We start from the raw sequence: 12,778 nt of genomic DNA, 5'->3' as shown, positions 1-12,778 counted from the left end.
TTTATTTATATATCTATCTGCACTGAGAATTACGACTATTTTTACCTTGTCTTGTGTTGTACTGGAAGTATACACAAACACTCATGCATATACAAATAACAATACGTGCGACTATTTTTACCCTCTTGGCTTTCCATACCCGCGCCTCGGAGCAGCTGTCTGTGGGGAAGCTGCTGTCAAAGCAGTGCTAGCTTTGCTAGCTGTTTGCCGGCTAGCTGCAACGGGGGGGAAGGATAAAACGCAAACAATGGCGGGTGTGCACCCTCAGGTAAGTAAACTGTTGTAAATAACGCGCCTGTTCATGCACTGTGAACCCTAAAAGATGATACTTTTGACTTCAAAACAGTGGTCGACGGTAGCTAACGTTACGTGCTAGAGCTACATGCTGCTGCTGCTGTTGGGACGTGGCAATACAGAGGCGTTATCAGAGACAAGAAACGCCTTGTTTTTGTTAAGCATTACGTTTTATAATAATTTTAATAACCGGCTTACTTCTCATTGAGCGTACTAAGTTGTATTAACCTACATAAAACTGTCCAGTGAGACCCACAGCTGCTATTTCTGTCCCTGCCTCTTTACAGGACGACCTGCTGAAAATGACTCACAGGGAAAACTGGAAGTGAGTAGCAGCACTTTCTTTCCCATGATACAACCCAGAAAATGCTTATTTTAAATAAAATAATTATTTATTATTATTATTAAATTATTAAATACTGGAATAAATATAATTAATAATAATTTTTATCCCCAGTCATGTTCCTTTCTGCCTCACGACTAACACTTTTTTTTTCTTACTGTCTGGGTTCAGGGTGCAGCATGAGCGTCTACACGTGAAGCACAGGGGTCACGAGGCCATGCACGCCGAGATGGTGATGATCCTCATCGCCACGCTGGTGGTGGCTCAGATCGTCCTGGTGCAGTGGAAGCAGCGGCACCACCGGTCCTACAATGTGAGCGGTTGATGGTGGAAACCGAGAATAAGAACGACAATATTAATAATATATACACTTTTGTATTGATCCCCAGTGGCGAAATTACAATTAACTTGCTCTGTTAGAACACACTACACACCTGAAATGAAATACACACACACACATGCTCAGGTCCTATACATGCACACATGGAGAAATGTCAGAGTTAAGGCCTCTTTACAATCGTTTTCCATGACGTCACACTTTTGCGCGACAGATTGGGAATGGCGTGTATACTGATTTACAGAAATGTTTATATGAAATATGAAGGGACAGTTTGGATTTTTACAAGTGTGGTTGTATGAGCTACATCTCCATAGTCAGTGTATTAGGTACAGTAGATGTTGGTCGGCACGCCCCCAGCTTGGAGAAGCAGGTAGGAGTACCGACACGGAAGCTAGCCGTGAGAAAGTCCTTAACGACGGGGAACTGAAGCCTTTATATCTGCTCTCTTAAAAGCCAGCAGATTCCTTTTTTACACCATTTACATGGAAGTTGCTGCTCTACCGCTGCCTCCATCACCACACATTTGTTTGTGTTATTGTGGGGATTTAGTGATTTTTAAAGTGTTAGGAACTAACTAACAAACTAAGCCATGGAGGCAGCGGCAGACCACAAGTCCCGTGTTCTGCGAGGTAAAATGACTGTTTGTGTCAATGAAGTAGTGATGGCTTTGACGTGAACATAGAACGGCTGCAGTTCCTCCCGCGGAAACCTCAAATGAAGCTGTTTGATGGCAAAATAAAGCTATGAAAATATTCTAAATATAGTCTACACTTTGTAGTTCCTAACCATTTTTAAAACACCAAAGTCACACAATAACAGAGCAGAGATAACAGCCTCAGTTTCCCGTCGTACAGGTCTGTCTGACAGCAAGGTAAAGCGCTGCAAATATTCTAAATATAGCGTCAGTCCAATTAAACTGCTGCCCCCGTCCACAGCAGGACATTTTTTAGCTTCTGTGTCAGTACTCCTTCCGCTTCAAAACATCTGAACCATCCCTTTTAAGTAAATAAAAGGAATATTAAACTGTCCTCCTCCTCCTCAGCTGGTGACGCTTGTCCAGATGTGGGTGGTTCCTCTGTACTTCACCATCAAACTCTACTGGTGGAGGTTTCTGTCCATGTGGAGCATGTTCTCCGTCGTCACCAGCTACGTCATCTTCAGAGCCACTCGCAAGCCGCTGTCCTGCCGGACGCCGAGGTGAGGATGATGGTTTGGACTCTGGGTGTCTATAAAACACGCTAGAGTTTAATTTCTCTGCCCGAGCTTGACCAGACCCGGCCTGTGGGTCGGGTCGGGTCAAGCTTGGGCGATATTCGGCCGATATTTTCTTGATTCGGTGGGGAGAAAGCTATGCCTCTCCAGCTGCTCCCGTAGCTCTGGGTGTATGTCCTGCACTGACTGACTTGAGTGTGAGGTAAACTGAGCTACATCGTGTCTCCCCCATCTGCAGCACTGCTGTCGGCCAGTGTGTCGGCATGCAGACCGTGGCGAAGGATAGTAATAATTAGATGATCGAGACAAGAAAGTCTCCTCAGTGTTTCCTTTAGGAGTTTTATTTTTTTTTAGCAGTGGGGGCAGGTCTGTCCGAACAACATGTTTTACGTATGAAACGGAACTGACACTTCGTTGCAGCACAAATATATTTATTGACCTCTATTCACACACAATGAGGCATATTTTCAGTTGTGATTGAACTGTATTTTTTGAGGAACTACAGGGTACTTAACATCTATAACAGGTCCACACTTAGAACAGACTCACTACAACTACATTTTTTGTACAGCCCTATTTCTGATATTATTATTATTATTATTATTATTATTATCTTTATTTCAGACACATAAAAAATGGTCCATATTACATAGAAGAAAGACATAAAAACAGTACATTTATCTCCTGGATAGGCTCATAAGCCAGTGAGCCCAAGTACCCGAGGAGTATCGCACAGAGCTTAGTCCAGGATTTGTCAATGCAGCGATGATACTATTCGCTGAGCTCGAAAGCCTGCACATACACCTGTACATAAGATTACGCAATATAGCAGGGCAATTTGGCAACCCCACGTTTACAAACATTTGGCTTGCACTACTCCATCGTGGGACTCTTAGTAGCATCCGCAACGCATCATTATACGCTACAGTTAGCTTTTGCATACTACTCTTTTTATAGCGCCTCCACAGATGTGCAGTATACATGGTAGTGCAGTACGCCTGAAAGATTCTGATTTGATACCGTGGTGGCAGTAATTTTGCCATGGTGGGCCGCCACTACATAATCAACATAGAGGAAACACTGCTCCTATATGGTTCCAGGGCTTTGGTTATGTTGCTGCTTTGATCTGTTACCCACACTATTCGGCTGAGGGAGCTAGCTTTTTTTGTTTTACGCTGCTTCATTCAGATCCATTTGTGATCCATTCTGAATAAACAAACACACAATTACATCCCTGGGATATCATTTGCATGTGTTTTTATTCAAAAGTGTGTTTCTGTGTCCTCCAGGATGGTCTACAAGTGGTTCCTGTTGATCTACAAGCTGAGCTACGCAGTGGGCGTCCTCGGCTACCTCGCCATCATGTTCACCATGTTTGGCTTCAACGTCTTCTTCAGGTGAGTCTCGACCGACAAACTGCCGGTAAGCGTCATCTGAAGCCCTACTCTTTCCAGGGTGGTATTTGTTGTTGTGTCACAGTCACTCCCACTTAAAACGTTACCTCACTGAGGCAAACCAAGGCAGCTTTATTTCTATAGCACATTTCAACAAAAAGGCAATTCAAAGTGCTTAACATCAAACATTAAAGAATCCAAAACGTGTTAAAATAGAAAAAGACAGGTATGAATTACAGGAATACAAGTTACAGGTCAGTGTCGGTGTAGGAAATGAACAAGTTCATTGATTTGAGCTGAAACAAAATTTTTCTTTTTAGATTTTCCGCTTGAAATATCAATTGCGGGGAAAAAAGTGCATCCCAACTTCTCTAAAGTTCTCTAAACGTCTTTAAATCTTTAAGTCAAAACCCCAAAGATATTCAGTTTACAGTCCTATAACACATAAAAAGCTGAAAATGCTCTCATTTTAGGGTAAAAAGTTCCCTCACCAGAGGCGAGGCAAGATAGCATTATACGTTTAGCAATTTTAGCAACAATGCCATTTAAAGTGCTATACGTAAAACATCAGAGCTGCACAACAACAGTTAGAAACAATTAAAAGCATTCTTTAAAGTAGAAAAAGGCCGGTATGAAATGATTTTAAAAAGGCAGCATAATGAATAAGTCTTTCAAGCGATTTTCTTTTTACATTAATCGCTTAAAATGTCAAGCAGTTGTGAAGATCGTAAATGATTGAATGGATGACTGAAAGAATGAAGGAATGAAAAAGAAAATGTGCATCGCCACTTCCCAGAGTGTAGGATGACGTCTTTTAAATGTCTGATTTTGTACAACCAAATCCCAAAGACATTGTTTAATGTTCTAATTTGTGAAATAAGCATGTGACCTGTTTCAACTCCACCACTCAAAGAATCGATAAGAACCGGAATCGAAAGGAAGAATCCGAATTGGAATTGAAATCAGAATCGTTGAAATCCAAACGATGCCCAACCCTAGTCACGTTCCCATGAAAGTATTTTGAAGTGTTGCATTAGAAAATGTTGATGGAACTGGCGAAGTTCGAAAAAAAAAAACGTGCCACAAAATGGGAGACATAAACAGCTTTGCCCAATGGGTTGTGATCTAGTGAACGTGGCACTCAGATGACTATAGTCTAGGGGTGGGAATCACCAGAGGCCTCACGATACGATATCATCCCGATACTTGTGTCACAATACGATATTATTGCGATTTTAAAGATATTGCAATATTCTGCGATATATTGCAATATATTACCTTTTTTCCAACTTCAGATTTTTCCCAATTTCAAATGTTGTCCCAAAAGGACAATTTTGTCAACATCTGTTGTATCTAAAAATATACATTTCTGTTTGTTCATCGCACTTCAGTTTTATTGGTGCAAAATGTGATCGTCAAGCAGACAAACTGACCAACACATATATCATAAAAGATCGATACTTGGCGTCTGTGTATCGATACAGTATTGCCACGAAAAATATCGCGATACTATGCTGTATCGATTTTTTTCCCCACCCCTACTATAGTCCCGGTATCCATCAGATGGGGGAAGGATCGGTATACAGGTCCCATCCAGTGCGCCGTACACTTGTGGCACAAGGTGCATGGTGGAGTTGTGGTGCTGTTAAGATAATAATTTATCAAAGAATGGAAAAATTCACTGGAGTTCTCTTAAAAAGCTTGTTTACCTGCAAGTAGAGTCAGTTTACAGCACTCGCAGCATAAGTACAGTAAACGACTGAAGATTGTTCATAGCTGTGTCTTGAGTTGAGAGTCAAGTTAGTTATTTGGTTCGTGCAATCAGTAGCTTTTCTCCTTATCTCTGGTCAGGCCTGGCATCTCCTCCACATCATGCGCTCTGCCCTCAGGGATGCATCCTGTGCTCTTTGCGAGGTCACTCAGCTTTCATGATTAACGCAAGAAAGGCAGAAATACTGAAACGGCAGTTTGGATGCAAAGGGTTTAACAACGAAGCTGAAGCAGAACCGTTCTAAGCATCATTTTTCTAACTGGCGCGCTACAGTATAGCCTGTCCCTCAGCCACGTCGAGTAAACTGACAAATTGGTTCAACAGCTTGAATGGTACGGCCCTGCACACAGCGGTGAACGGTTGTCTCGCCACAACCCTGTATTCTGCACAAGTGGCCAACTTGTACAATGCTCCGTCTCTCCATTTAGCCAAAGGACTTAGCTTCTAAACTCTTGGATTTAGCAAGCCGCTTTTTCAATCTACAACCATACGTAACGTCTGCTTGTGACGAATCTACGTGTTGCTCCAGCCCCCAAATGTTTTCTCAAAAGCCGTTTAATCTTTCCTGAATCTGTCCTGGTACGGAAGAGGGTTAGGGCCAATGTGACTATATATATTGGAGTTCTGTGTTCATTCTCAGAATTCAGATTGTTTTTGTTGTTCTAATGCTTTGGCTACATTGAACGCGTAACGTATGCATAGCGGACTGTATATTTTTAACTGGCTACGTGCTGCGCACACATGGTTGTGTATATAATATGTGCTCTAGGCCCATATTAACCTCCGACATCTTCTTTTATTTCTTTCTCAATATTTACATTTAGGTGCAACCTCAGGCCTAAACATAGCTATCTAAAGTAGTATTTTTTTGCTCCAAACCAGTTGATGGAAATGCTTCTAATTCGCATTTTCTTCTTTTTTTTGTGACATTTTAAAAGTTTGCTTAAAATTAGCTTGACAATTAGATGGAAACATGACTAGTGATATATACGACAACAACAACAAAAAGCAGCAAATCCTCTCATTTGACAGAATATTTGGCCTTTTTTTTTGTGAAAATGCCACTAATTTTTTTTTTCTTCTGTTGATCAGCTAATCGATCGATCGACTAATCAAGTCTGAAACAGTCTGCAGGACCAATTAGGGAACACTGTGAAGGTTCGGTGCAGATTCATGCCTGAAAACCCGCAAAACTCTTTAAATATAAACATGTGGCCGCAACGGTTACAGCTTGATCTCAGCACCTTAAGTGTCTTTTCATTTGAAAGCATAATAAATCCTCCATAAATGCCTTGTGGAGTCTTTTCAGATACTCAGACTGGAAGTCACCTCTGTCAATTAGCCTAAAATGTGTCTCGGTTCAGTTAAGCACAATTTATATGTGAGCTTCATTGGAAAGGCAATGCACCTTATATTAATTATTCCCACTTAACTAAGAGACTGCTGGCTGTTCTTTCTGTCCTTGTGCAGGATCAAGGCAGAGGACTCGATGGACGTCGGTGTGATCATGCTGTTTTACGGGCTTTACTACGGCGTCATGGGCCGAGACTTTGCGGAAATCTGCTCCGACTACATGGCTTCCACAATCGGGGTAGGACTAATATTTTCTATTGATTATTCATGAAGAACTCGACGTGTCGATACTAGTTTTGTAAATTCAAGCTCAAATCTGAACACAGACTTGATGCACATATTTTTAGATTCAGTGTGACTTGCACTTCCCGAGGATACTGTACTGCACTATCTTTGTGTAATGCCTTGACATTTGAGAATTATAAATTAAGCCTTGGGACAAAACTGTATTATCAAATTTTAAATGGTCACACTGTAGCTGCTCTGTCTACGTCGGTTCCAAAACCCAGTTCAAGGTCCGAGCGCATTACGAGATCTGCTACAAATGGACTTTTGCCTTTACCGGCTTTTAGAAACTGTTATGGACCGAGATCTTTTTTCTATGTTCTCACTAAAGTCTGGAATGGCATTCCACAGCACATCAGAACTTTAACGTCAATAACATCATTTAAATTAACATTTGCTCGCTATTTAATGGAGAGGTTTACCTGCGACCATTAAGTCAGCTTTATGGCTTTGCCCTGTTGCTCATTCTCCTGGTCTGTGTGTTTGTTACTGTTTCTGTCTAGGAGTTTTTGTTGTGTATGTGGTGTTTATGATCTGCAGAGCAGGAACCTGCTGAAAATCAGTTTTACACTGAGTCAGGCCCGATTGTCTTTAATCTTTTCCTGTTTAATAAATAAAAAATGAAATGAAATATCCTTATCTCTTGATGTCCAACTAGTACACCGTCCAAAATTCTACCTAGAAGTCACAGAATAAAGACGCTCCATGTGCAAAACTTGCCCAAGACTCTTCATGTTTTTAAATTTTCTTTAGTATCAAATTAATCCAGTGATAGTTGTCTCTACATCCATGGGTACACTGCAAACAGGAACTGCTGATAAATCATTCAGCTGGCTTTTATTGGTGCTTGTTTGCCAAAAATATAAGATTTAAAACCACTGGCTCAAGTTGAGTCCCACAAAATAACTCCCTAAATGCATGGCAACATTACTCTTTACAGCTTCCGAATTATTTGTTTTTAGTTATTATCCAGATAATATTATGTTGAATTATAGATTATATAACCGATATTTGCCTTGTGTTGTGTTGAAAATATACTGTTGAAATACTGTACCTCTAATTCACACTGTGTGTGTGTGTGTGTGTGTGTGTGTGTGTGTGTGTGTGTGTGTGTGTGTGTGTGTAGTACTACAACAAGGGAGGCATGCCCAGCAGGAGCCTGACCGACGACATCTGCGCCGTGTGCGGTCAGAGGATCCTGGTGGACGTGGAGGAGGAAGGATTTATAGAAGACACCTACCAGCTCTCCTGCGGACACATGTATCCGAAAACTCGGCTGATCTCTCTTTCTCGAGCCCTCACAGGGAGCTCACAGTCAGGCTACATCCACACTACTATGGTTTCATTTTTAAGCAGCGTTTTAAGACAAAAAAAACAATCTCTGTGCACACAGGAGTTTTAGCTCCAGCAGCAGGACTAAGCAGTCCGTATTAACTTGTCTGACAACACATATCACATGACCATTCACACACACTGGGCATGTGCGGGCCGGTGTAAACCAGAAACAGAGTGTCTGACGTTGATGAAAATCATAGATGTTTAAATTAATAATACAGAAAATACTTTGGAGATAGAACAGCAGGGATTTATTAGCTTGGAGTGAGGACGAGGTGGAACTGTTATTGAAAGGTACAGGATGTAAGCTGTCAAGGATGTCCGGACTATAAGTCGCACTTTTTTCCTACTTTGGCTGGTCCTGCGACTTATAGTCAGGTGCGACTTATATATCAAAATATATATAATTTAACATGTTTTTAAATGTTAAATCATACTGAAAACATTACAGTCTACAGCCGCGAGAGGGCGCTCTAGGCTTGTGACAACTAGAACGCTCCTCCTAAAGACAACTGAGAAAGAAAAGAGATAAACTGCAGGTAGTAAAATATGCAGCCCCGAAAACGGTAATCGAGCAGCAGCAGAAGGAAAGTTTGAAATGAGGGAGAAACTTGAGGGACTGGCGAAAAGGTGACTCTTACTGCAATGAAGAAAACAAAGAAAGCTAATTGGCTAATCGCAGGCTGAAAGCGAGATGGCCAGAGCTGGAGGAACGAGTCGGGAGGGGCTCGTCAACGGTGCAGTTAGGTCTCCACGCCTTTTAATACATCAGTGCTCCATGCCCTGGTAGCTAGTTGTTCTGTGTGCTATTGTATAGTTCAACAACTGTTAATGTGTTAGGTTAACAAACCGGACACCTACTGTATTCAGCCTGTTGTTCTGTGTGCTATTGTGTAGTTGACCGATGAAAAAACTAAATTCTAAATAAACGCGACTTATAGTCCGGTGCGACTTAAATATGTTTTTTTCCTCTTCATGACGCATTTTTTGACTGATGCGACTTATACTCCGGAGCGACTTATAGTGCACAAAATACGGTACCTAACCGATAAGACTGACTGACATGCATCGTCGTTTCCAAAAGATCTCTGTTTGTGCCCCGTCCAGACTGGAAGGTAACCCCGTAGTTTCAAACTGAAACCGGGGCAGCAATGTTTCCGACTGTTTTTGTTTCAGCGGCTCAGAAAATGCCATGAGTAGTGTGGGGTCGTAAACGATTTTTGTTTATATTGTTTAAGCTTCATCCAAATGTTTTCTGTCTTCACAGTAAGAACGTTATTTCTAAGTTGTGTTCTAAACATGCATACACTGTTCTAAGCTGTTTGCAAACTGTCTAAGCCGAGTCATTTCTTCAGTATTTTCTGCCTTAACTAGCCCCGCCCCCTCAGATTCCACGAGTTCTGCATCCGCGGCTGGTGCATTGTGGGAAAGAAGCAGACGTGTCCGTACTGCAACGAGAAGGTCGACATGAAGAAGCTGATGAACAACCCGTATCCTTTTACTGTCCCTGTGTGGTTGGCTTAGTGACGGGGAAGTGTGTCGTCTTCTTTCAGATTAGTTTATTGTCATTCATGTTAAGACTTGAAGCAACAAAATGTGTTAGGTCCAGAAGTTTACACAATAAATAACATTTGCAGTGTTTTAGCTAAACTAGACCCTCCTAATTATAAATAAAAAATAATAAATAGAACACATAAGTTAAAACTCATATTGATGTTTTATGCATTCACTGAAAGGAATACATGATTGGACTGTCATATCAGCCAATTTATTGGGGTTCAGGAACCAGCCCTGATGTGCAGCTAGCACCAGGCATTAGTCCAGACCACACAGTCGCTTAATAAACATCCGCAGCTGCTTAACAAATCTAAAACTTTTCCGCAAAGTGATTTACTCTCGAACTACCATTAAAACTCTCCCAGGACCCGCAGGTCTGTAAAATTCTCCCCACTGATGAAAACGCAGCTTTTAACATTCAGAATAGAAAAACAAACAAGCAGTAGCTAAACAAAAAAAACGTGACTCACCAGCATCCAATCCACAAGTAGCTAGATCTCGGAAGAAGAACATCCACAGAGAACACGAGCTCCACATCATCTGCAACTGTTAAAACCTCCCTGAAGTATTTTTCGATAGAACTCGAAGGGCCCTCGGAGAGCGCAGACTTCCGCCAATGTTAATGCAATGTGAATTTTCCCAGTTTGGAACACATTTTTCTGATTATTCCGACACCAGATGAAGGCAGCACAACTGCCCTATCTTGCAATGTTAACAAAGCGAAAAATAACTTGTGTATCCGTGTGCTTCACCCTTCCACCAACTTTAATGAAAATCCAGCTTGTAGTTTATCCGTAATCCTGTTGAAACAAACCAATATGAAATACATGAGCTACTAGGCGAAGGTAATAACGGGGGTAGGAACCTGAATTAGCAGAGATTTAAAACTATTTTTTTTCTTTCAGGTTAAAATTGCCTTTTATAATACACTCAACATCATAATATGCACCCTATTTGCTTTTTATTTAAGTATTATTATTCATTGCCTGACGTAAAAGTCTAGCGAACCATATTTTCGTCAGAATACTGAGCATCATCTCTCTTTTGTCTGAGCGCTCTCCTTAATTCCTTCATCTCCTGCCAGCTGGGAGAAGACGCATGTCCTGTACGGGCAGCTGCTCGATTGGCTCAGGTATCTGGTGGCCTGGCAACCCATCATCATCGGTATCGTCCACGGGATTAATTTCTCCCTGGGCCTGGAATAGAGCCCTGAGGAACTCCGCCGTAAGTACGTCCTGGAGTCGTGAAAACGTTTGGCAGCAAACTGTCAAAAGTCGGCGCTACAAGGACCCGATTCGGGCTGCTTCTGAAGTCTTTTGTTTCCTCGGTACATGTTTCTTGACTGAACGCTTGCACGGTTTCCAGCAGACCGATCCCAGGTGGTCCCGGGTCTCTGTGTGCAGAGGACACTGTGATGCCAAAACCGCTGCCAACTTGAACAAAACAATAAATAAATTGAGCACAGATCCAACGTTTGATCACGTGAAAACGTTTGACACAAGGAAGACATGTTTAGTTTGGAACTTCCGGAAATGTTGCTGTCATGTATGTTGTTTTTATTGTGATAAATCATTGCTTGACTTTGTACTGTATCCTCAAAATGCCTTTTTGTTGAACCGTTTAATAGTTTATTTGCACACTGCTGGCTCTGCTGACACACCACTAACACGACCGTTCTTTTAAAGAGTTAATCTGCAGACGACGTGACGGACGGTTCTGTCCAAACAGTTGCGGTACCTTAACTGTTTACGTTTCATGTAACTTTGTTCATTACAAAAAAAGTTTGATTTGCAATGTCTGTTCTGTAATGTTTTAATTTTGTTTGAAGCTAAGGTTGATGCAAAATGGTCGACTTGTATTGTAGAAGCTGGAGTCAGAATGTTATGTTATGTTTCTGAATGATTTTTGTAGACTTATCGGCTGATCCTCCATGATGTAAACTAGACAAGTTACAACATTTGGGGTAAAGATCAGAGAGAAATAGGTGAAGTGTACTTTTGTTTGGATGTTATTCTCAATTAAATCAGTTTGAATGGGTTTAATTATATCCGGGAAAACTTTTCCATCTGTCAGGAAGAATGCTTTCTTTTGCCAAATCAAATTTAACGTTGCTTTCTTATCAAGAATGCTGCTGATATTAACTTTGTATTTATTAAATATTTATAAAACCACATCAACGTGTCAGATTTTCGTTTGTGCACAAATACAGTTTTGGTCGAAAGGAAATGTTTAATGAGACTTTAGAAATAAGACAATTTTAGCAAACCAAGATCATCTGCTGTAAAACGCACCGAGGTGCTTCAGAATTCTGACTTTAAACTTAAAACTCAAATACATTGTTCACATGTGACTCTAATCCTCTTCCATAAGAAGCAATTGGTCAGGAATTAGCCTACACAATTGAGAATAAAGTTGAAATAAACCGTAAACACTATTTGCACAATTAGGGCTGGTTATCATTTAAAAACATTTTTATACCAGTTCCTATCCTGTGAATTCGATACCGCTTCCTAAACAATATCTTTTTCCGATAAATAATTTTAACAAATATTTCCAACTTTTTGGCATAAATCTTTTTTTTTCAGTTTCTTTTCTCCTATGTCACGCATCCTATATTCCAGCCTTTTAAAATACAACAACACACACGTGAGCAGCGGTGGAAGAAGTATTTAGATCCTTTAATTAAGTAAAAGTACTAATACCGCACTATAAAAATACTCTGCTATGAGTAAAAGTCCTGCATTGAAAATGTTACTTAGGTTAAAGTCTGTGAGTATCACGAAAAATGAAGTTACGCTGACAACCTAATTTCATGTGGACAAAAATATGTAATGTAAACTAATTAATAACAGGTTAGTTACCATCAACCCAACATGTACATATGTTTGTCATGT

At 40.8% G+C, this 12,778-nt stretch overlaps 1 protein-coding gene across 1 annotated transcript; it reads left to right on the top strand.

Annotated features, from left to right (window-relative positions):
* The first annotated feature begins 93 nt into the window (after positions 1 to 93).
* rnf175 (ring finger protein 175) lies at positions 94 to 12,057 on the top strand. The gene is made up of 9 exons (XM_028564109.1): positions 94 to 268; positions 582 to 619; positions 809 to 950; positions 2,020 to 2,174; positions 3,479 to 3,586; positions 6,825 to 6,945; positions 8,119 to 8,252; positions 9,716 to 9,817; positions 10,969 to 12,057. The coding sequence occupies exons 1-9, from the start codon at positions 248 to 250 to the stop codon at positions 11,087 to 11,089; spliced, it is 942 nt and encodes a 313-aa protein (XP_028419910.1). The 5' UTR covers positions 94 to 247; the 3' UTR covers positions 11,090 to 12,057.
* Positions 12,058 to 12,778: the final 721 nt, after the last annotated feature.

This window comes from Perca flavescens, chromosome 19 (genome assembly GCF_004354835.1).
Source record: "Perca flavescens isolate YP-PL-M2 chromosome 19, PFLA_1.0, whole genome shotgun sequence".
Classification (NCBI taxonomy): Eukaryota; Metazoa; Chordata; class Actinopteri; order Perciformes; family Percidae; genus Perca; species Perca flavescens.
This window is presented reverse-complemented; position numbering and strand designations above follow the sequence as displayed.

What these genes read in the sequence shown, in the direction of transcription:
- rnf175 (XM_028564109.1), top strand. Translation starts at nt 248, where the DNA reads ATGGCGGGTGTGCACCCTCAG. An exon ending in ACTCACAGGGAAAACTGGAA is followed by an intron (nt 620 to 808) that starts GTGAGTAGCAGC and finishes GTCTGGGTTCAG; the next exon opens with GGTGCAGCATGAGCGTCTAC. An exon ending in ACATGGCTTCCACAATCGGG is followed by an intron (nt 6,946 to 8,118) that starts GTAGGACTAATA and finishes GTGTGTGTGTAG; the next exon opens with TACTACAACAAGGGAGGCAT.